Source organism: Nematocida displodere (assembly GCF_001642395.1).
Source record: "Nematocida displodere strain JUm2807 chromosome Unknown 3, whole genome shotgun sequence".
Classification (NCBI taxonomy): Eukaryota; Fungi; Microsporidia; genus Nematocida; species Nematocida displodere.
The window spans coordinates 161,454-182,370 of NW_027138158.1; the positions used below are offsets into that span (position 1 = coordinate 161,454).

At 49.7% G+C, this 20,917-nt stretch overlaps 16 protein-coding genes across 16 annotated transcripts; 6 read left to right on the top strand and 10 right to left on the bottom strand.

Annotated features, from left to right (window-relative positions):
- Window positions 1–14: 14 nt before the first annotated feature.
- On the bottom strand, window positions 15–2,627 carry NEDG_01042 (DNA replication ATP-dependent helicase Dna2; the record flags this gene model as incomplete). Its single annotated transcript, XM_067688460.1, has 1 exon — window positions 15–2,627. One exon carries the CDS (start codon window positions 2,625–2,627, stop codon window positions 15–17), a length of 2,613 nt encoding a protein of 870 aa, XP_067543648.1.
- Window positions 2,628–2,915: 288 nt separating this feature from the next.
- On the top strand, window positions 2,916–4,787 carry NEDG_01043 (uncharacterized protein; the record flags this gene model as incomplete). Its single annotated transcript, XM_067688461.1, has 1 exon — window positions 2,916–4,787. The coding sequence occupies one exon, from the start codon at window positions 2,916–2,918 to the stop codon at window positions 4,785–4,787; it is 1,872 nt and encodes a 623-aa protein (XP_067543649.1).
- Window positions 4,788–4,812: 25 nt separating this feature from the next.
- NEDG_01044 (uncharacterized protein) lies at window positions 4,813–5,547 on the top strand (the record flags this gene model as incomplete). The annotated part of the gene is made up of 1 exon (XM_067688462.1): window positions 4,813–5,547. The coding sequence occupies one exon, from the start codon at window positions 4,813–4,815 to the stop codon at window positions 5,545–5,547; it is 735 nt and encodes a 244-aa protein (XP_067543650.1).
- Window positions 5,548–5,561: 14 nt separating this feature from the next.
- NEDG_01045 (cyclin H) lies at window positions 5,562–6,281 on the bottom strand (the record flags this gene model as incomplete). The annotated part of the gene is made up of 1 exon (XM_067688463.1): window positions 5,562–6,281. The coding sequence occupies one exon, from the start codon at window positions 6,279–6,281 to the stop codon at window positions 5,562–5,564; it is 720 nt and encodes a 239-aa protein (XP_067543651.1).
- A 38-nt stretch (window positions 6,282–6,319) lies between these two features.
- Window positions 6,320–7,174, top strand: NEDG_01046 (uncharacterized protein; the record flags this gene model as incomplete). The annotated part of the gene is made up of 1 exon (XM_067688464.1): window positions 6,320–7,174. One exon carries the CDS (start codon window positions 6,320–6,322, stop codon window positions 7,172–7,174), a length of 855 nt encoding a protein of 284 aa, XP_067543652.1.
- NEDG_01047 (uncharacterized protein) lies at window positions 7,143–7,760 on the top strand (the record flags this gene model as incomplete). Its single annotated transcript, XM_067688465.1, has 1 exon — window positions 7,143–7,760. The coding sequence occupies one exon, from the start codon at window positions 7,143–7,145 to the stop codon at window positions 7,758–7,760; it is 618 nt and encodes a 205-aa protein (XP_067543653.1).
- A 26-nt stretch (window positions 7,761–7,786) lies between these two features.
- On the bottom strand, window positions 7,787–9,754 carry NEDG_01048 (uncharacterized protein; the record flags this gene model as incomplete). Its single annotated transcript, XM_067688466.1, has 1 exon — window positions 7,787–9,754. The coding sequence occupies one exon, from the start codon at window positions 9,752–9,754 to the stop codon at window positions 7,787–7,789; it is 1,968 nt and encodes a 655-aa protein (XP_067543654.1).
- Window positions 9,755–9,962: 208 nt separating this feature from the next.
- Window positions 9,963–10,838, bottom strand: NEDG_01049 (uncharacterized protein; the record flags this gene model as incomplete). Its single annotated transcript, XM_067688467.1, has 1 exon — window positions 9,963–10,838. The coding sequence occupies one exon, from the start codon at window positions 10,836–10,838 to the stop codon at window positions 9,963–9,965; it is 876 nt and encodes a 291-aa protein (XP_067543655.1).
- A 100-nt stretch (window positions 10,839–10,938) lies between these two features.
- NEDG_01050 (uncharacterized protein) lies at window positions 10,939–13,689 on the bottom strand (the record flags this gene model as incomplete). The annotated part of the gene is made up of 1 exon (XM_067688468.1): window positions 10,939–13,689. One exon carries the CDS (start codon window positions 13,687–13,689, stop codon window positions 10,939–10,941), a length of 2,751 nt encoding a protein of 916 aa, XP_067543656.1.
- A 533-nt stretch (window positions 13,690–14,222) lies between these two features.
- On the bottom strand, window positions 14,223–15,056 carry NEDG_01051 (uncharacterized protein; the record flags this gene model as incomplete). The annotated part of the gene is made up of 1 exon (XM_067688469.1): window positions 14,223–15,056. One exon carries the CDS (start codon window positions 15,054–15,056, stop codon window positions 14,223–14,225), a length of 834 nt encoding a protein of 277 aa, XP_067543657.1.
- Window positions 15,057–15,195: 139 nt separating this feature from the next.
- Window positions 15,196–15,564, bottom strand: NEDG_01052 (uncharacterized protein; the record flags this gene model as incomplete). The annotated part of the gene is made up of 1 exon (XM_067688470.1): window positions 15,196–15,564. One exon carries the CDS (start codon window positions 15,562–15,564, stop codon window positions 15,196–15,198), a length of 369 nt encoding a protein of 122 aa, XP_067543658.1.
- A 28-nt stretch (window positions 15,565–15,592) lies between these two features.
- On the top strand, window positions 15,593–16,462 carry NEDG_01053 (ditrans,polycis-polyprenyl diphosphate synthase; the record flags this gene model as incomplete). The annotated part of the gene is made up of 1 exon (XM_067688471.1): window positions 15,593–16,462. The coding sequence occupies one exon, from the start codon at window positions 15,593–15,595 to the stop codon at window positions 16,460–16,462; it is 870 nt and encodes a 289-aa protein (XP_067543659.1).
- Window positions 16,463–16,531: 69 nt separating this feature from the next.
- NEDG_01054 (uncharacterized protein) lies at window positions 16,532–17,368 on the top strand (the record flags this gene model as incomplete). The annotated part of the gene is made up of 1 exon (XM_067688472.1): window positions 16,532–17,368. The coding sequence occupies one exon, from the start codon at window positions 16,532–16,534 to the stop codon at window positions 17,366–17,368; it is 837 nt and encodes a 278-aa protein (XP_067543660.1).
- Window positions 17,369–17,581: 213 nt separating this feature from the next.
- Window positions 17,582–18,826, bottom strand: NEDG_01055 (uncharacterized protein; the record flags this gene model as incomplete). The annotated part of the gene is made up of 1 exon (XM_067688473.1): window positions 17,582–18,826. The coding sequence occupies one exon, from the start codon at window positions 18,824–18,826 to the stop codon at window positions 17,582–17,584; it is 1,245 nt and encodes a 414-aa protein (XP_067543661.1).
- A 20-nt stretch (window positions 18,827–18,846) lies between these two features.
- NEDG_01056 (uncharacterized protein) lies at window positions 18,847–19,347 on the bottom strand (the record flags this gene model as incomplete). Its single annotated transcript, XM_067688474.1, has 1 exon — window positions 18,847–19,347. One exon carries the CDS (start codon window positions 19,345–19,347, stop codon window positions 18,847–18,849), a length of 501 nt encoding a protein of 166 aa, XP_067543662.1.
- Window positions 19,348–19,507: 160 nt separating this feature from the next.
- On the bottom strand, window positions 19,508–20,899 carry NEDG_01057 (histidyl-tRNA synthetase; the record flags this gene model as incomplete). The annotated part of the gene is made up of 1 exon (XM_067688475.1): window positions 19,508–20,899. The coding sequence occupies one exon, from the start codon at window positions 20,897–20,899 to the stop codon at window positions 19,508–19,510; it is 1,392 nt and encodes a 463-aa protein (XP_067543663.1).
- Window positions 20,900–20,917: the final 18 nt, after the last annotated feature.

The window sequence follows — 20,917 nt, forward strand, 5'->3', positions numbered from 1 at the left end:
CAAGAACGGGTGCTCTACTGAGACGCTGTGGGTGCATAGTACTCCTCTACAGTGACGTGCTGGAAGAGCTCCTGAAAAAGCGGATACTTTTTAAGGTTGGTGGCGTTGCCTAGAATGGTAAGAGTGTTTTTGGCTCGGGTTAGGCCGGTGTTTAGGCGGTGGGGAGAAAGAAGAACGTCGAGGCTGGGGAAGGCTGCTAGCGCATCTATAAGCAGAAGAACGTGCTCGGCCTCGCTTCCCTGGAACCGGTCAATGGTTTCAGCTTTTTTGCCCAGCTTAGTCACTGCTCGCACCTGCTGGTTGAAGAAACAGAGTATCTGGATGTGGCTGTCTGCTGTTTTAACCACCTGCTGGGCCTCGGCATCGCTTGTGTCGATAAACTGAATGGCGCCCTTGATTGGGCGCATGCACTCCATTTGTCCGTTGTAGAACATGGTGTTGGCTACATCCATGATGCATTTGGGCATCCGATACTGCATGGTCAGCGCGCTTGGGGCACACCGCTCTCTAAGAAGCTCAAACAGGCTCAGTTTCAGGGCGGGGACGTTTGACAGCGGGTGGAGCTGTAGATGGTCTCCTACAAGCACAAAGCCTCGGGCCATGGCCGTTGGCACGACCGAGGAGAGAAAATTCTGCTGGGTTGCTTCATCTACAATGCAGACGTCAAATTTCCGGTTTTTTTCAAAAATAACGTCTTTAAAAACGGCTCGGGTGGTGGAAAGAACTGCGTTGAAGGAGTCCAGCGCATCCCCCACCTCCTGGCAGGTGCTTGCTGTGCCCACCACCGTGGTTCTCCCCGTTCGGTACACTGTAACACCAGGGTCCTGGGCAATCCGTTTCTGGATGTTGTCAAGGGAAAGGTTGGTGTGGCAGCAAACAAGCACCTTTTTCTGCTGGCTCGCCAAAATTCTGATCATCAGGGAAATAACGGTTGTTTTCCCCGTTCCTGGCATTCCGTGGATCAGAGCAAACGGCGCCGGCCGCAAAGAACTAATCAGCGCCTCTTTCTGTGGCGAGTTAAGCGCCTGGAACTCCTGGATGTACGCGCTGGGTATGTGTGCGGGCTGGCAGACAGGCCGCTCTTTCCAGAGCCGCTGCAGCTCCTCCGTGGTGTACAGAAGCAGCAGCGCCCCTCGCAGCTCTCCAAAGTACTTGTGCGAGTGGTCTTTGGAGATGTAGATCATCATATCCCCTTCGGTGTAGACAATTTCTTCAAACATGTTTATCTCAACGGCTCCGTCGCAGATGGTTAGAACCTTGCCCCTCCCAATCAGACACTTCCCAGTGTCGTAGATGTCCACAAAGCTGCTTTCGTCTAAATTCATGCTTTTGACCTCCTGAACAGCCACTTTCAGGTACTTCCCAGCCCAGTGCTCGATCTGGGAGAGAAGCAGGACTTCTGCGCTAAAGTCTTCTTGTTTCTGGACCTGCTCCCAGAGGTACCCGTACACCCGCGGATCGTCTAGCTCCAGGCTTTTGAGCAAATCTAGCTCATCTAGCTCCCGGGCCTCTTTTTGCGTGGGCGGCCTGTTTTCAATGCTTGCGGGGTACGCGGCAGCCTCTATCTCGGCTAGCGAGGTGCAGGTTTCCTTCACAAAGCAAACTTGGCAGTGCCCTATCTCTTTTCTTGGCGGAATGGATGGATGCCTTACCATTTTGTTCCGGTTGTTCAGCACCCCAACGACCTCGATGTGGTTCAGCATGATCTTTTGCTGGGCTCCGCTTTTCATGTGGTAGAGCACCTGCGAGGAGTACCCCCGCTGCTCCTGCTGTAAGAGCGCATAGATCAAAACCTGCACAATGTTGTCCACCTGGATGCTTTTCCCTGTTTTGAGCTCTATCTCTGTTTCTTTGCCTTTGTTGGAAATGATCGCATCGGTTTTGCCCTTAATCTGTAAAATTTTGCTATACCGCGTTTTCCCCTCCCGGTACTCAGCATACGGAAGCTCCCGAATGAACTTCCGCAGAGCCCCAAGATGCTTGAGCACCTCTTTGAACACGTCCCCAGTATCTTGGTCAACGAGATAGCTTAGAAGGACGTGTTTCTGAATGATCTGGTTTAGCTCGGCAGCAACGCTGGCCACCGTGGCGTTTCTGTTCTTTAGCAGATGCTCAAACCACTCGTGAATGATTATTCCATGCACCTGGGTCCTGGAGTACTCTTTTTTGCAGACCTCAACCTTTTGGATAAGAGCGGCCTTTCTCTGGCAGTTGAGCGACTGAACAATCGTTGTGGCTGGTAGCGATTTGGCTGAATGGATGATCAGATAGTTCTTTTCGTTGTTGATCACTGTAAGATCTTCCTGATTGGTGGGACAGCACAAACACCGCATCACAGTAACCGTGTTGCCTATCCGCGGCAATGACTGCCTCCACTGCCCGTGGATCTCCAGGCTTTCTTTGTCTGGCCCCCCAATCCGATCAAAACGCGCATTTTTGGCCACTGAGGTAACTTTGAAGGTCACTGAGTCCACAAAGCGCTCGCCCTCCAGACTCAGCTCGCTCGTTAGAGGACTTCCGCACTCTTGGGCCGTTTCCCAAAACCCAAGATCGGGAAAGGTCTCCTCAACGTCAATTTTTGTTCTTTTAGTTGGCGACAGCTTAGGTCTTTCCCATCCCACAGCCATATAGAAATTTTTTAGCGCTTGGGTAATATAAGATGGCGCATATCCGCGAATGCCTGCTTCCCCACAGACCCGAGCACCGAACCCTTGGGCCCAACCCGCTATTTTTCCCACCTAATCACTTAAGCTCCGTTTTAGTTGATGAGTTGTGCTGAAAAAAAGTGTTCGGGCCAAAGGTTCTGTTTGGGCCCTGGGGAACAGGCAGGTTCGGGTTAGGTCATGCGGCGGTGCGGGTCTGTCTCTGCCACCAAAAATATTTAAATATTCCATAGGTCTTTCAAAAATAATTTCATGGACCGGACTCGCACCATTCTAGAGTACGTGAAAGACGAAATAAGCAGCAGTGCCGGGGATAGAGCACTGTGTGCCCGAGAGTGTGCCAAAATCACCCAGGCAGAAAAACAAATATTACTGCTAAAGATAAAAAAACGGATGGCCCAGAGCATTGTTACGAGCGCCTGCTCTGTTTTGGAGACCTACACCAGGTGGGCCCGCATTCTATCGCCTCTGCAGAAGGTCTTGTCCCCCATCAACATTGTTCCGGGCAAAAGAAAGCCAAGGAAGCACCTGCCACTGCAAAAAACTGTCAGAAACGCCCTGCTCCGGCTGGCGCGGAGCAAGCGGGGCGAGCTGCTCCAGGGGATTACTGAAACGGTCAGAGAAGAGCTTTTTGGGGGGCAGCCCAGCCACCCGGGTCTAGCCAAAGAGATAATGCTTGGCCACCAAATTGGAGCCAAAAAAGAGGTTGAGGAAAGAATTTTGGGACTTTACGAAGAAAAGGCCCGGGAGACCGCTGCCAGGAAGTGCCAGGCCGACATTTACCTCCAGAGAGTGCTTGATACGCCGGGGGTGAAAAGGTTTGTGCCGGGAATAAAGCCGGCGCTGCGCCAAAGAATCGCCAGGAAAGTTGCAGGCATCCTTCTGGGTGGGGGCGGGGTTACAGCCAGCGACTTTCTGGCGCTTTTAAACCAGAACAACCTTGATGTGCTTGAAAAGCTCTTTACAACTGGTTTTCCAAAAAAGGAAGTGAAAAGTTTGAAGAACACACTAAAAGAAGCCATGGCCAACTACATTGCAGCCGATCCATACCCCCGAATCATTGAGCTGCAAAGGCTGCCCTGGTCAGTAGAGGTGCGGAGCCTGGCCAACCAGTTGTCACAGAAGGCGCTCTCGGAGATGGTAAAAGAAGACCCGCACAAATACACCAGTGTGCTTATATCGCACCTAAAGCAGACCCTGGAAGGCAAGCTCCTGGAGAACCCGCACAAAAGAGTGCTTAGATGCATTGCAGCCACCGTCTCAGACACGGCGCAGTTTGAAGAAACCTTTATTGGGCTGGTGGTTAGCAGCGCTCTTAAGGGCATAGGACTGGGCCGGGTAACGAAAACCGCCCGCGCGCTCAGTAAAGGATGGTCTTTCCAGCTTAAGCGCCGCGTCAAGGATGTGCTCAGAGACCTTTCCCAGGAAAAACGCATTCCGCGCAGCAGCATCTACCTCATCCACGCAAACAGCTTTAGATGGCCCGCAAGCATGGGGAGACTCGATCTTCCAGACATTCCCGCGGTCTCAGCTGCAAAAAAAGCCGTTATACAAGAAAAAAAGAGGGAAAGAGTGCTTGTTGAGTGGGTGGACAACTTTTCAACAGTTGACATTGAGGTAGGGAGTGCAGTCGCCACCATCTCCCTCCTCCAGTACTGGATAGTCACCAAAGCCCTTAAGGCACAGAGCATTGACACCGCAGCACTCAAAACACAGTGCGCCACTTTCCACAAACACTTTGACGCTTTGCTTGAGCAGGGGCTGGTAACAGCCACGCATGCCCCAGGCCCCAAAAAACATGGAGGCTCCGAGACAGGAACCTTCACTCTTGGGGTTGGAAACAACTTTGACACTCCCTCCCGGTGGAAAAACCTCCTCCCAGAGTACGTTACCCAAGCAGAGAGGCCGCAGGAGCACCCGAAACAGTACCTGACCCTCGTCTCCCTCGATAGCTTTATCTCCAGAAGCCTAAAGCACCAATCTCCCCAACAAAAAGCCGCTCTTATTTCTGCGATTATTGCCAAATTTGGACATTCCGAAAGTGCGGTCAAAGAAAGGATTGAAGTACTTCAAAAAAGAGGCCTGGTTAAGGAGGATAGCGGCACCCTGGAATACATTCCGTAAATAAACAATTTTCTAATTTGTTGTAATGGACAGGAAAGAAAGAGAGCCCACAATTAAGGGCCTTATCGATGAACTTGGGTGTACAGAAAACCAGGCCAAGAACGCTCTGACACTCGCCCAAGGCAACGTTAACACGGCCAAAGGCATCATTAGGGAGTACCGAGAGACCACCCGAACGTCGTCTGCCGGAGGCACCTGTGCCCAAATGACAGAAAACCCGAAGTCTGAGTACGCAGAGGAGTTTGAAAGGCTGCAAAAACACAGTGACGGCAACCAGAACGAAGAAGCAGCAGCCACCCGGGCACTCATCATCTACAAAAACGGGTTTTTGATAGACGAGAAGTTCACGCCAATGACCGAGGCCGAGCGCAATGCCGCCATGAAACAAATCTCAGAAACAGGTGAGGTACCCAGCGAAATGTTTGGTATAAAACAAGGTGATTTAGTTGATGTGGACGTGTCTATCCAAACGGACGAGGTTTTCAAAGAAGACTATCCTGGCCCTTTCTATTCCGTCAAGCACTCTGCCCCAGCTATTCCCGGCGACGCCATTGAGCTAGGGAGCGGCGGGCCTATTTTCAAGCTTATCATAAAAGGAAAGAGCGCAATTGTGAAAATGGGGCCAGAAGAGACTTTCCACGCCCTTCGGGATTATCTTGGTCGAAAGGGCATCAATGGAAACCTGAAACACGAAAAAACGGATGTTTCATGGGACGAAAATCCCTCCAAGTTTGAGCGAATGGTGCTGCAGCTTGAATAAAGTGCCGCAATGTGCTAGTGGCTGATTTCATATCTTTGCTGAATGTTTCTGATTTTTTCGTCTATTCTTTTGAGCTCCTGCTGGGTGGGCGACTCTCTTCGAATCGTGTCTAGCTTGATTTTCTTTATTGCGCTTAAGGTGTCTGTCATGAAGAGTCCTTGCAACTCGGAGGGCTGTACAGTAAGAGAGGCCAGAGCTACTTCATTTGGATTAAGTTGGAGGTAGTTGTCAGTTAGCATCAAATTTTTCAAGTTTTCAACTGATTTTCCCCAATCTAGTGTTCTATCTATTTCTTGGATTTCTTGGGTTTGGAACGTGTCTTCGGTGGTGCCTCGCACCTGCTCCTTGTTTTTTAGGAGCAGAAAGAGCCCCAGCAGCCGCAAATGCGGCGAGGAAACATGCAGGTTAAACTTAAGCGCCTGGCAGAGCTCAAGCTCGTACTTGATAAGCAGGTGCATCTTCACGAAGCTAAGCTTGGCTTTGAGGATCTCTGCTGTGATGTATGTGTTCTCGACCTTCAAGGCCAGGAAGACGCACGCTGCGATTAAGTTCCGCATGTCATAGTGAAAGACCTTGCGCTTGGAAAACAGCACCTTGAAGTATGTTATCGCGGTGTTGTGGACCTGAATGGGTGTCTTGAGGTACTCGCATAGGTCCAACATCTTCACCTGGTAGTAGAAAAGCATTGTGTTTTCCTCCTCTTTTGTAATGTCCTCAGCGGGCTTGTCTGCCATGCTTCTCCAAAAAGTTTTACTTAAAACGGGGCACCCACATGTGTAACAGATTGTCTGCCAGCAAGAATTCTGTTGGCTGGCGCCCAACCTTGATATGCAAAAGCAGTTGTTTCGGCTGCAACTGCCACCCAATTAGATCCAACCCTGAGTCCGTTTCCAGGGTTGTTGTTTACAACAACATGCATAGGTGGCCTGCTCTGGCGCTTCTTCTGGCGCTTGCACGGGCGCGTAGCCAGCTGCAAGAACACCTCCGGCCGCTAGAAGTGCTTTTTCTGGTTGAGAGGGAGAGCGTGCCTGTTATATCCCCTGAGGAGGTGCGTATGGTGTTTTTGCGCGCAAGCCAGGTCTTCAGAGAGGATGTTGGCGTGCTGATGGTTTGGGGCGGCCGTGTTGAGTTTTCGTGGGGAGCCGAGGAGAAAAGACAGCTTGAAAAAAGAGAAACAGATGACGACATTGTCTCAGATGAAACCGATGGCGAAGATATGCTTGCACTCCTTGCCGAAAAGATTGTTTTCCTAAAAAGGGAAAATCCGGGCTTTAAAAAAGCAGATATTACGGTTGCTTTGGTGAAAGAAAGAGAAAAGAGCCTGATTTACGGCGCCTCCAATGAAAATGGCATTCGCACCGGGCACAGCCTTGCCTTTTGCGCCATTGCCCCAAGCACTCCCATTGCCCAAATAAGTAGCATGGTCTTGCACGAGATAGGGCATCTTTTAGGAAGCGTCCATGATGGCGCTAGGAACGGGTGTAGCCCAACTAAATACCTTATGTCAGAGGTGTACCAACCCCTAGGCACCCGGCGATTCAGCCCGTGCAGTATTCGTAGTATTCGTAGTGTTCAGAAGAATTTTTTACAGACAGATGCGCGCAAAAGAGGCAAAATGGGCTCTTGACCGCATTGAAGGATTCGCCCGCCCGAAAATCAGGCACGAGCAGTATAAAACCCCCTCAGAGCTTGCCTCCCTGGCCACTCATGTTATGGCCGTTGAAAACGGCGATATCCGCGGAAAAAAGATACTTGATGTAGGCTGCGGCACGGGGATGCTCAGTGCTGCTGCAATGGTCTATGGCGCCAGCAGTGTTGTTGGCATTGAAATAGACAGCTCGCTTAGAGAGGTCTACACCAAAAACCTGCTAACTGTGTGTGATGAAGGTTTTTCATTTATTGAGGCCGATGTGCTCCAGGCGCCTCCAAGTAGCTGCATTGAGTTTGATACGGCAGTGGTTAACCCGCCATTCGGGACCAAGAGCAACAAAGGCATAGACGTCTGTTTTCTTGAGTATGCCCTTTCAAGAGCCAGGGTGGTTTACTCAATGCATAAAACAAGCACCCGAGCATACTTCCAGGCGAAGTACAAGGGGCGGATACGCGTGGTGTCAAAGATGCTTTTTGAGCTTCCCAGGACCTACAGCTTTCACCAAAAAGAAACCAAGCACATTGAGGTAGACCTAATTCGTGTGGAAAGCGAAACGGCCTAGGGGCAGCGTGTCCTGGCGGGTGTTTTTCATGGTGCGGATGCTTTGGGCCAAAGAGAAAGTAAATCGTCCTCCACAGGCTCTTCCAACTGTTTTTTCTTATCTTTCCTGATTTGGTTGACTTTGTGAAAGGTTTTGTAAAGAATTGGAGCGCTTGGTGTGTCCAGGGTGTTGCATTCCAGGTACTTGTAAATCATGGCAAAGTCTTGCTCGACCATGCTAAGCTGGGTATATGTTTTGTATCTGGGAAGTGTTTGGAAAATAGCCTGCAAGGTTTCCTCCATCTTTTTTTCAAGCACGCCTTTGGAGGCGGTGTTCTGGTACATTGCAATGGTCTCGTGGACATCTTTGGCATACAGTGAGACTTCTGTGCTGTCAGCGGGTGGCTGTTTTATCTTTTCAACAAGGCGGTCAACTGCCTGGGTGAAAGCTTTTTCAGGCGCCTCTCGGTTGTGTTTCTGTTCTGTGTGCATGTCTACCAGCTCCTGGAGCTTGCTGTCAATGAATCGGTCGATGGTAGACTTTTGCTTTTGCCACTCGCCTGACAGCTCGTCAAAGAACATTGCCCGCAAAGAGTTGACGAACTCTTCTACCACAACTGGATGCTCTTTGGCTGTGCTTAGGAAGGCGTGGATAGACTTGAGAAGACTGTTGGTGAATTTCAAGATAATATCGTCTAGCTCGTTTTCGACCTGATCAACACCCCCAGCAAGTTTTTTTGACCGCTGGAAGAAAGATAGGACCAAAGCTTTGCTTTTTTTGAGCTTTGGCTCCAACTCTTCTGTCTCTTTGAGGCTGCTCTTTAGAGTGGCTTCTGTGGCTTGGAAGTCTTTGCTTATGGCGTGGTAGACAGTCTGCACATGTATTTCTTGGACCTGGACTAGGTTTAGCTCGTAGCGGTCTGCTACCTGGAGAAAACCTTTTAGCGCCGCCAAACACGCTTCCTTGCTGGCATCGGTGTCTGCTGTGTTAACAATGGCTTCAACCCGCGCCTTTATCTGTGTGTCATAATCCTCCACTGTTGGATCAATCGATTGGGCCGTAAAACTTTTTATCTGCGCGTCTATCTTTAAAAACTCTGCAACAATTCTCAGCAAATCTCCCAACATTTTCCCGGTCTCCACATTCACCATCTCCAGCCTGCAGAGTTTTTTCAGCTCTCTCTGCCGCGCAGTGTTGATGTACTCTACAAACTCGTGCTTTCTCCCGGTTTCTTCAAAGACGTACTTCCCCATCAGAATAAGCGACGTATTGGCCTTGGCAAAGTGCTTGGACTCCTGGATAGCTGCTGCAATGTACTCGTTTTCCCCGCTTTTCTTGGCATTTAGAAGTACGGTTTCTTTGATGCCGGTGGTCGCCTCGCAGATCCACCACTGTGCCATTAGACTGCCAAGCGTGGCCAGCTTTTCTTTGTTGTTCTCCATGAAGTTAACCAGCTTGCTGTAGAACTTTTGGTCAATAAAGTGCTTAACACGGGCCTCCAGCTGCTTGGTGGCACGCACCCAGAGAAAGATTTGCTGGGTGTTGTCCTCTGTCAGGTTCTCTTTTTTGTTCAGAGCCGTATCTATCCCGACCATCGCTTTTGTCGAGATTTTCTCGGTGTGGTACATCAGGTCCGTTAGGCTTTGCAGCTTTTCGACCTCCTCCAGCGCATCCTCCACCCGCTCGCGCGTCCGCTTGACGTCTGCGATGTGTTTCTTGATTTCCTGGTACTTGGCACTGCTGAGCCCTATCGAGCTCTCTGCTTCGTCAATTTTTCTACTTAGCAAATGCATTCCTTCATGCATCTTGTCTACTTTGTCCAAATCTCTAAGAATGGTTAGACCGTGCTCTTGGAGAGCCTCGTTTATCTCTTTTTCCTTCTCTTTTACCAGTGTTTGTGCCTCCGCCTTCTCTTGCTCCCTCCCTTCCTTGGTTATGATTCTTTCTGCAAAATCCTGGCCAATGGCCACGTCTCCCAACGCAGCGGCAACTTCTCCTGTGGCAGCTTGGTTCATGTTTATTAAATTATTTGCAAAACACATCCTCCTCCAGTTTAGAAGTCCTCAGAGACACTTGTTCGATAAAACGCATTGGCAACAAGTGCAAGAATGCAGGTGCTGACCACAACACACACCATTAACAGAAGAATGTCTATTAAGGCCGCAGCTATCCTTGTTTTTTGCTGCATTGCTTGTTTTGGTTTATTGTTCTATTTTACCTGTTTCACTGGCTCACGTGGCCTAGTTGCTGTGGGGTCATGACCTTAGGCCACAGAGACACCGCGCCGTTGATCAGATATGGAATAACCAAAGACATAACAAAGAAACCTACCGTTAGGGACACAAAACCTATCTTTTTTATCGTATGGAAGTCTTCTGTGCTTGGAGACGCTTTTTCCTCTTCATCTGCCTCAAGTAGGCACCGCATAACGCAAACAAGGCACCCTCCAAGATAGACGGCAATGATACACTTGAAATAGAACCAAGGCGCGATGACTTGAAGGGCCAGGGAGATAGGTGCCAAGATCAGCGCGATAACAGTAAAGGAGATGATCTGGTAGGTATTCCTAAACCTTCCGCCGACAAAACTCTCTTTATCAATTGCATCTAGGTATATGCTGGCTATCTCAAACACCAGCAAGTAACCGCTAAAGTACAGCACGGATACCACCAAAAACGTCAAAGGCACTACAAGAAACTGTACGGGGAGGCAGGCCTGTAATTCAAGCAGACCTATAATCATCGTGTGCACGGTAACTAAACCTGTCCACAAGCTGATTTGTTTGAAGAGTTGGCTGATCAACTTACTGCCAGGGCTTTGGCTCGGGGGCTGGGTAATGACTGAATCCTGGTAGACTGGGCCCGGGTCTGCGTATGTTTTTTGGGGGTAGGTTATTGGGTGCCGCGGCACAATTACATGTGAAGGGTTGTGTATTCTAGCTTCTAAATCAAGCAAATCCTCCTTGTTTAGCCCGCCTTGGTCTAGAGATATGTCTACCAAGGGCCGGTGCATGCTTGTTTGGTTATACCCAGGCCTGGCCCAGGTGGCATTGGTTGCATCGTCATCTTCACTATGCCAAAAAGGCTCCATGACCACCATACCCAAAAAAATATTTTATGTTTTAACCCTAACCCTAACCTAGCCCAAACCAGCCCTGTTTATCTAAGATCCCCCGGCTTTTCAAACGTGAGCCAATTTATTAATCGTTTTTTAGCAATCTTACGCCTTTCCAGCCCCGTACGGTTTTGTTTTGGACACGGAAGAGACCGTGCTCAGCCGTTCGGGGAAATGTTTCCTCACAGAACCGGGTTGCCTGCACGTGCATTGTTTTGTACGCTATGCTTCTTGACCGGGGTGAAATATCGTTTTGGAAAAAGGCTTGGATAATTTCCCCCACCTTAAGAACACTATCCACATCTTCAACTATGTTCTTCTTCATAAAACTTCCAAAGTACTTGGTTATGTTTTTTCGGATGTCTTTGAGGCCTCGTATATACTCCGGGACCGGCGGCGGGTAGGGGAAGGTGTTCTTGTATTGGAGAAGCTTGTTCATGAAAGCCTGCCTCCAAGTAGGGTCTTTCTCGATCATTGAGCGCAGCCGGTGGTTTTTATGCTTGTCCCGGTACCGGTAGGTGTCTCCTGAGAAGGGGCCAAGCGCCAGAATGGAGATGCTGTCCCAGAGACTAGGCGCTGTTTTGGTAAAGTATGGAAGAGATTTGCACATAACCACAAACTTGGTGTTTACCTCAATGGGCCCGTCAATAAGCCGGTGGTAGTCGCCGTATGCCAGCATTTTGGTGGCGGCGGTAACTGTTAGAAGCTCGTCTGCGTCCGAGACAATTCCGCACCGTGTGTTCTTTAGTCTGCATATGTCAACCGGCGCTTTAGACGTTGTAATGCTCCGCCGGCTAAAAATCTTGGAGGTTAGCGATCTAACCAGTGGCTCCAAAGTAGCCTGGAGGAGGAGCTGGAGGAGCTTCTTTCCATCCTCGTTGTGCCCAAGAAAGAAAATCACTGAACTGTTTGGGACGTCCGCATTGAGAAAGGTAGAACAGGTCCAAAGAAAGTAGTCAAGATACTCGGGGTTGGGCATTACTTCGTGGAGAAAGCTGTCAAGTGCCCTGCACTTTGCATGCTGGTTGTACTTGTATGGGATACACTCGGTAACGTAGTTGTCTTCGCTATATTCACTAAACTTTTTGGCTTGGAGGTCGTAGACTCCATTCGAAAAGGGAAGAAGGCTCCAGTCGCTGTCCAGAAGGTGCTCAATGGCGTCTTTTCTGAGAAGCTCGCAGCAAATGGTAGTAATTCTGTTGGCTTCATTAATACTGCCCAATGTGGCGAGCGCCTTACCCAGATACCCTCGGACTTTTTCATCCAGCTTTTCAGCTTTCAGGTACTTTTGGACCCTATGCGCAATGCTACACATTGTCTCAAAGACCGTGCATCTGACTTCTTCAATTGCAACGACTTTCCAAACATTCTCCTTTTTCATGTAGTAGTACTTGCCCCTGCTGCAGATCAGGCTTCTTCCGTGCGGCGTGCAGGCAAATATTCGCGAGGTGCTCTGCGGGTCCAGGGTCCCAAGCCATCCGTGCACGTGCTCTGCCATTTCTTTCGCCTTGCACTTAAGCTTCAGGTGCCCTATGATCCGCACCGCTATGTCTCTGATCAGGGTCGGGTGCTTCAGGATCGCCCCAATGGCGCTATCTGTGTTCTGCAACCGCTGGGCTTTGGCTGTGCTTTTTGTTCTAACGGCTGTTGTCCTGGGTGCTTTCTTTTTGGAGCTGCTAGGTGCTGCTGCCTGGGCTGGCTCGGGAGGCTTCTCAAAGATGCTGTGTGTTTCCCAGCACTCTTTTGGGGCCATGTTTAGAGTGTCTAGAGCATTGTCTAGCTCTATAGGCCTTACCGCAGTAATGCTTTTGCCTAGCGGAGAAAAACAGATCTGGTCTTCTATGGTGCATCTGGGCGCTTTTTTTTGCCGCTCGGTACTGTCAAACAGCTGCATCTGGGCGTCAAGGCTGAGCAAGTCGCTGCACACGTCCTTTGGATACGCCTCGCTAAGATACTCGCTGTTTGCCAGGGTGTACCTGTCTGCCTGAATAAGCTGGATGGGCTTCATGGGGATCTCCAGGCCGTAGACACTTGCGCCCGCACTGATGAGCATGTTTTCTGTTTCTAGCTCTTGGGATATGATCCACTCCGCGCCCCCGCCGCCGGGTTGGGGCGTTTTCAGAGGCAGCACTTTGGCCTGGCTGAAAGATGGTGCATCTACAATATTGGTGTTTCCCTCGGGGACGTACCCAACAAAGGTGTTTATCTCGGGCTGAAACACACTCCCTGGCATCATGTCTGTATTCTGCCCAAGCCCTTCGTTCTGCCCCGGCCTAGCTGTGAACACTGCCCGGACCAACCCTCCTTTCGGGTTATAGGCGCTGGGGCAAACCGCGTCCGTTGGGTGCTTTTCGTTGAGGAAGTGGTAGATCCTCTTCATTTCTCCCAGGGATGATAGGTACACTGGCTCTCCCTTCTTGTCATGCATTCTAATAATCAGCGTTAGCATAAGCGTGCCTGAGCTGGGTGGGCCTGGGGGATGGGTGCCGTTCTGTGGAATAAGCACTATGGGGGTATGTTGGTAGTCTGGAAAGATATTCTTAACCACCTGTGCTATTTTTTGGATAAGCAGCCCACACTCTTTATAGGCGTGCTTTTCTCTAGAGACGGGGTTCTCCTTGCACAGCCTCTTTGTGTCTATGTTGAAAAAAATGCTGATTGGTTTGCAGCTTGGTACATACTCAAAAAATCGTGCTGTTCTGCCATTTAGCACCGACCAGGTTATCTGCCCCATTAGCTGGGTGTACGTTGCCACCCACTCGTGCTGGCCAAATGCATCCTTAACATAGGCGACACCGCCACGGGCCGCTGTTCTTTCTGCATCTTCTCTCTTCATATCTCATGTAAATTATGCAAAGCTAAGTATTTATATCACCCATCACATTGATCCGAAACCTGGGCTTCTGCAAGCAATTTTGAAGAGTATTTTTACTATGGCGTCTTTGGAGCCAGCAACCCCACTAGCCCGAACACGTGTATAGGTAGACCCGCGCTAAAGCCTTGTCCCCGCTCTTTCTACACCCACTAGCCCGAGCTAACCCGAACACTAACCTTGAAAAACTACAAAGTCTGGCTACTCCTAGGATGGGATTGCTCTCAGACTAACTATGCCAGCAAACCAGGAAGAAGCTGCCGAATCGCCCAATGCAGTTTTGGGGTGTTCAACATCTCTAGAACCATCTATCTACTATCTATACAAGATTTTGTTGGTTGGCGCTGCCGATCTTTATAGATAGACAAAGCTTGGCCAAAACTAACATACCATAGATCATCGCCACCCAGTATCGCACATAGAGACGCAGTTGGCCCAATGCTTTTATTAGAAAGGGTATCCCATGCTTAGAAAGCATATGTTTTTGACTTTAGTCATCATACGGGTTGGACCATGCCCTCTTCATAGGCTATTCTTCTGTATTGTGACTTTCCCATAGAGAAAATCATTCCCAGATGCAAAACCATGATAGCGGCAACCACACTGCAACTAAGCAAATATACTCTGGTTAGGTTCGTTGTAACATCAGCAACCTGTTGGGTGATTGGGCTGCCCTGTTCGCTTAAAACGGCATTGCTGTTAATGTCAAAGAGCGTGTATAAAACGATGGCAGATATACTTACGAAAAGTATGGCGGCGGCAGTTAGAATGAATATTTGGAGAGAAGCATAGGCAGCAACCATAGCGATACCAAACAGAACCGTACCAATTAAGCCTCCCAAAATCATCACATAGATGCTGCTGGTTTCGGTGATGACCGTGTTGGCCAATATCCTTTTAACACTGTCTGATGTGTTAATAACCCTTATTATGAAAAAAACCATACTAGAGGCCGACGCAACCATACTCACCAATAGGAATGTGCTTTTAAAGAATGAGAGCTGGGGAGCGAATAGTTGGGCACGTATGGATAGGATAAAAACGGATCCAGCCAGAAAAATCATCAGAGAAGAACTTATTCTGGTAGACATAAGATCAATGATTGGTTGGAGCTCTTCTGACATGCTTGGGTCTATTGTCTTTGTTAGCGCATTTTCTACTGATTCTATCATACGCATTATTTTCTGTAAGTATGGGGCGAGCCCGTCGACAACAGGGACGACAATGGCCTGGTTGAGTCTTTCCAGTATTGCTGGGGTGCTGCTTGGCGCATCAAATAGGTCTGTTTGCGTTTCAACTGCTGGTGATGTTACTGATGTAGCTGGCGTCATTATTGTAAAAAATTTTATGTGCGTTTTAGTTTTATAGCTAATTTTTTAGCCAAAAGGGCTTGGTGGTACAAAAATTTCATTAGCTTAAAAAATTTACTATATAAAGACACCTACTCACCAGCTTTCTACTACACCCAAACTAGCCCAATAAAAACATTATTTGTATGGTGTATATAGACACCTCCGAGCAAAAATGCTCAAAAGTTCTCAGGTGATCTATGCGCTGCTTTTCCACCTCAAGCTGAAGAACGTCCTCCTTGGAGAGAAACAGCTGTATTAGTGTCTGTGTGGGCGTTTGGGCGGTTTTAAAGGATGGGACCCATCCAAGGTCTTCTATTTTCACTTGTATAAACACCCCTTCATTTTTTCCCACCCGGTTTACGTACCAGTCGTATTGCTTGTGGGTGGCCCGGTGGCCATGCGTGTGGACCGAACTGGCAAGGTGCTTTTTATACTGCGCCTCTGTTCGGTGGGTGGTTTTACAGGCAGCGCACTCAAAGTGCTGCATACTTATTTGCGCAAAATTTTTTCCCTGGATGAGCTATTATTGGGCATGTAAAATGGATATGTATCTTAAAAGTAGGGTTATGGACACAATTGACTTTCTTCTGGAGAGCAAAGAGCTTAACGCCCTTGTTGAGAGAGCGTCTATGCTTTTTCCAGTGCCTGAAATTGTTTTAGCAGCCTGTGGTGCGCCCATTAAGTATCTGTCAAAGTATTTGGCTGGAAGCGGGTTTAGCATAGGCCTGGTCATGGACGGGCACAGAAGGTTTGCACGGGAAAACGGGCTGACCACGAAAACCGGGCATGTTTATGGGTACACTAACATGGATCGCATGGCCCGATACCTTGTGTCCATCAACTGCACGCAGGTAGTATTCTTTACCTTTGGAAAGAAGAACTACCAACGGTCCCCAAAGGAGATAAACGATATTATGAGCATACTTGAACAAGCCATTGCCAGCGCAGACGACGGCCAGTCACTAGAGGGCAAAAAAAACCGGGAGATACTTGAAATGACGCGAGTGGTTGGGGACATCACATCGATGCCTAAAACGATGGCAGAGCATGCCAAAAGAGCCAATGAAACAGACCAAAGCAACAAAAAAGTCTCGGTTCTTTTCTCGTACTCCTCCCTGGACGAGTACGTTCAGAACGGCACCGACGGGCTTACCACCCCGATCGACATCATTGTGCGCTCGGGGGGAGAGAAGAGACTAAGCGACTTTCTTCTCTGCAACGCCTCCACACACGCCACCACCCACTTTTTGGCAGTTAAGTGGCCGCTTATGTCCCGCCTCCACATTTTGTTGATTCTTCTGAGGTACCGCATTGAGCAGAGCCTGTGCCCCGACTGCCCCGAGGAAGAGAGCAAAGCGCATGCTTCCAAAGCTTCTGCCCAATAAACACCCTTCTGAAACACATTAGGTGACAGATAAAACACTACTCATATAAACATGGCTCAGAATATAGCTATGAAGCTTCTCCCAGCTCTCGCCCTTTTGCCTTTTGTAAGCGCGCGCATTGTGCTAATTGACGACATCCCAGGGGAAGAAACACATGGAGGGGTGTCCATCGATAGCACCAGCAGTGGGATAGATCATATTATAAGGAAGATGAACTACCAAAAAACCAACAAACTTGGAAACATCTACCCCCGCGCCCCCCTGAATGAGGCATACTACCCAAAACGGCCATACCGATACGATTCCCCCCAATACTCCCGAATACAGGCGCCCAGCAACCCAGCGCCTCCCTACCCCGGATACTTGCCGCCACCGTTCCGCGGGGGTTATCCTGCCTCGCCGTATGTTACACCCCCGCAATACTACGAATACCCAGCCGCGCCCAACACGGCGCTATCCTACCTCCAGGCCAAAATAGCCTCTCTCCTCCAGCAGATACACGAAGCTAAGAAAGACCAGGACGCCCATGAAACACAGACAAACAACCTAGACAGTAAAAAGAAGGCGTTTTTATCAAACCTGAAAGAAACCATAGCAGAACAGGAGGCAGTTGAAGCCACAACCGCCGCCACCAAGAGAGATCTTGCCAATATCCAAACGGAGCTGGAGACGTTGCGAGGGCGCCTAGGCAGTTTGGCCGAGAAAACAGAAACGCTTGAAAAGAAGCAGCAGCAAATTGAAGCCAGCATACAGGAGACAGAGTTTGCCATCTCGGGCAAAGCGGCCGAAGCTGCCCAGAAACAAGCAAACATACACCAGCTGCAACAGAACTACACAGAGCTGCACAGCCAGTATCTCAGAGAAATTGGCCAGGGCAGTATGCCAAATAACCAGTCTAATACCTGATGCCCAGGGTGTTTTAGCTAGAGACGGGCCATTTGCATTGGTACAGCCTATCTAGCTTCTTTTTATAATATGATGGTAACATCAGCTCAAAGTGTCTAATAAATGCAAACATCAGGATCCAGTTCGGGCGGCTTGCTTCCTCTGCACTAAGTGAATCATCTGCGCTACCCCTTTCATCCAAGTGGCTGAATCTGGATGGTATACCTGAAAGCATCAAAACTCACAACAGTGTACATCTGGGCATAGTTGCAAGACAGAAGGCATATGGGACAGGCAAAGAAGTGCTCGATAGGCGCCTCTGTGAGCCACCCGCGCAGACAGGCGTCGCAGCAGTAGTGTTGGCACTTGAAGATGTAAAAGTGGGTGCGCCCTTTTCCCATAGCTATCTGCTGTGGCAATGCACCGTATGCACCTGTACGTGTCCCTGCACTTGCTTTGCAGTGCCTTGAAGACGACAAAAGCGCTCTTGTCGGGCGGCAAAGACCCCCACAGCCGGTTGCTTGTCCACTCGCCAAACCTGTCTATGGGGAGCCTCCCTATCTCAATGACTTCTTCGCTTCTCTGCATGCAAAGAACCTTTTCCTGGACGCGCAGCTGTTTGACAGTAGACAGACCCGGCAAACGAAACTCTGCATTTTCAATGTACCTGTCCAGCGTGTCGTTCTTTTGGGTGTGCTGGATGCCAACGGCTTGCAGCGCTTTAAACCGCTTCCCAAGCCACCACAGCATAGTGTTGAGCAGCGGAGGCGAATGCACTTCTTCTGGGTCCAGGACCAATGTAATATTTGCAACACTTATGTTTTTTGTAAACTGAACGCTTTTCATTTCGGTAAGGTCTCTTTTAAGCTCGGAATGTGTCACGCCCGTAACTTTCCACGTGAATGCTTCGCACCGACTGTGTCCAAGCAGCAGCAAACAGAAACACAGCGGGGCTGTCAGTGAAATGCCCATGTTGGCCGCTATTCTTCTTAGCAGAAGCCTGGGCGCCTGGACGTTTTTCGGGATGCCTTCGATGACCAGGCTAGCGACTACCCGTCCCGACATAAGCGGGGCGCATTGGAGGGACCTGAGCCGGGGCAGGGCTTGCAGGGTCAGGTGGAGCAGGTGGGCACAGTTAAGTTTGTCCAAAAACAGAAGAGACTTCGTCATGGAGTCGGCCACTGTGAGCGAAAGGGTGTTTTGGAACTGGTAGGTAGCCAGGACCCAGCTCATAGCGCAGTGGGACATGTTGACCATTTCCAGAGCACGAATGTCCACTTTTACAGGCTCGTGTTCTACCCAGGAACATTTGCACACCTGGGCCGTGTGGAAGAGGCTGCATTTGCTGAGCGGAAAGTTAGTAATTTGCAGGCACTCGGCCTCTATTTCTCCAAACGCGGCAACCACAGCCTTCAGCAAGGGCCCGCCCGAGTAGGTAGTCTGTCTCGTATTTTGGGCTCTCCCTTTGAACACTAGCATTGTGTAGACTATTCGGGCATCTAAGCTTTTGGGGTGCTTTTCTGCCAGAGCTTGGAAAAGTCTATGGTTATTGGAGCTGTTTGGGTCTTCTTGATGGCCCCGTCGCTGCATGTCTCTGGGTCAGCGCCAGCGTCTCTCAGAAATGCCAGTGTATCCTGCGAGCGCTGGGCGTTTCTCTGGCCTTTCTCGTTTGCCCCATAGATGCCCCCTAAAGCGAGAAGAATGGCAAGAACTCTTTGCAAATATGTCCAATGCCCGTATAAGCACTGGGCAGGGCCAGAGTTCTGCAGTTGAGGCCCAGGGTCAGGTTTATCTGTTTTTTTTAGGAGGCCTGGTTTAAAATCGGCAATGGCCGCCGCCAGGGCGCTTTTTGGGCCGGGGGCATTCACACTGGCTGGCTCGGAGATAAGACATTGGCCTATTCCTGGAGGACAGCTCTGGGAGCAAAGGGGTGGCATGGAAGGAGAGCGCGAACAAGCCATTTTCTTGTAAAACATCGCTATTTTCTGTATCTTTTCCATCGTTCAAGATATTTTTATCTCTAATTCTCCATATCTATCCCTGCAACACAGTGATAGATCATAAAAGAGGAGACGTGCCACAGCTATTGATTTGGCCACACTCACAAATACTCTTGCTTCTTTATTTAGAAGATATGCCCAATCTGTCCACGCCGCGGTACTACACCGAGCTACCTTGCCCAATGAGGGCGCGGAGGGCTGCGGGCAGCTCTTCCAGGGAAACCGTCTGTTTCTGCCGGTCATTTCTCTCCCCCCAAATAATTTGGTACTCCTTAGCCTCCAACTCTTTTCTTCCAAATAGCACCAGGAAGGGAATCCCGTGGAGCTCAGCATACTCGCTGTGCCTGGAAAAGTTGCCGCTGGTGCCCATGAAGTATTCGGCACAAATGCCCTGTTTGCGGAGGTGTACACACGTGCGCATGCGCTCTTCAAAGAGGCCTGCGCCAACCGAGCACACCAGGACGTCCACGTATGTGCGCCTTGAAGGGGCGGCCACCATGCCGAACAGCCGGCTGACCCCCAAGCTAACACCTACACACGGAACAGAAGGAAGGGGCTTTGTCTTTTTCTTGATCGTGGCCGATGCCATGGCACCTGCAAGCGTGTCAGCAGTCTTTTCTTGCATAGAGCTAACCAGCTTGTCGTACCTTCCGCCAGCAATAACACTCCCCTCGCCCCCTGCATACCCTCCCTCCAGAAGCAGCCCGGTGTAATAGTCTAGTCCACGAATAAGGCTCAGGTCCAGGGTGACACACTCGTCAATCCCGTAGACAATCAGCAGCTCATAGAGCCTTTCCAGGTCGTTTAGGGACTGGGCGCCTTCTGGGGTGTTGCTGATCTCTGTGGCCTTAAGCTGTGCGATAAGTGAAAGAGGGCCTTTCATTTTGATGTACTCGGCAAGCTTGTCGATCGAGGCATCGCATGCACCCTTTTCTGCCATCTCGCAGCGAACGTCCGCCCAGGAAAGCTTGTCCAGCTTGTCAACCGCGCTGCCAATGGCTCGGTGGAGAGGGGCAGGTATGCCGCACACCTCCATAATGGCATCTACAAGGCCGCGGTGGTTGATGCGCAGCTCAAAGGCGCGGTTATCCATCATTTCTGAAAAACTCTTCAAGATCTCGCAGGCTGAGCTCACTATTTCGGCATCGGCTGCCATTCGCTCGTACTCCCCCACAATGTCAAAGTCGCTCTGGAAGAACTCTCGGTACCGGCCTTTGTTCATAATTGGCTGGTCTCGCCGGAAGACTTTCCCTGTTTGGTACCTTTTCATTTTCAGCGTTTTGGTTTGCCCAAGGTATCTGGCCAGTGGCACCGTTAGGTCATACCTAAGGGCGCACGACTCCCCCCCTTGGTCAGCTAGGTCGTAGATTAGCTTAGAGTCCTCTCCATACTTGTTGGTAAGCACTGATTTGATTTCAAAAGTAGGAGTGTCAAAAGGCACCCCGCCGCGCGCTTTATAGATGTCTTCTGTTTTCTTGATGATGCTTTCGAGCAGAATTCTTTCCTCTCCGGCATAGTCTCGGGTGCCTTTGGGCGTTTTAAGATTTTCCATAAAAAAGAATTTCTTTTG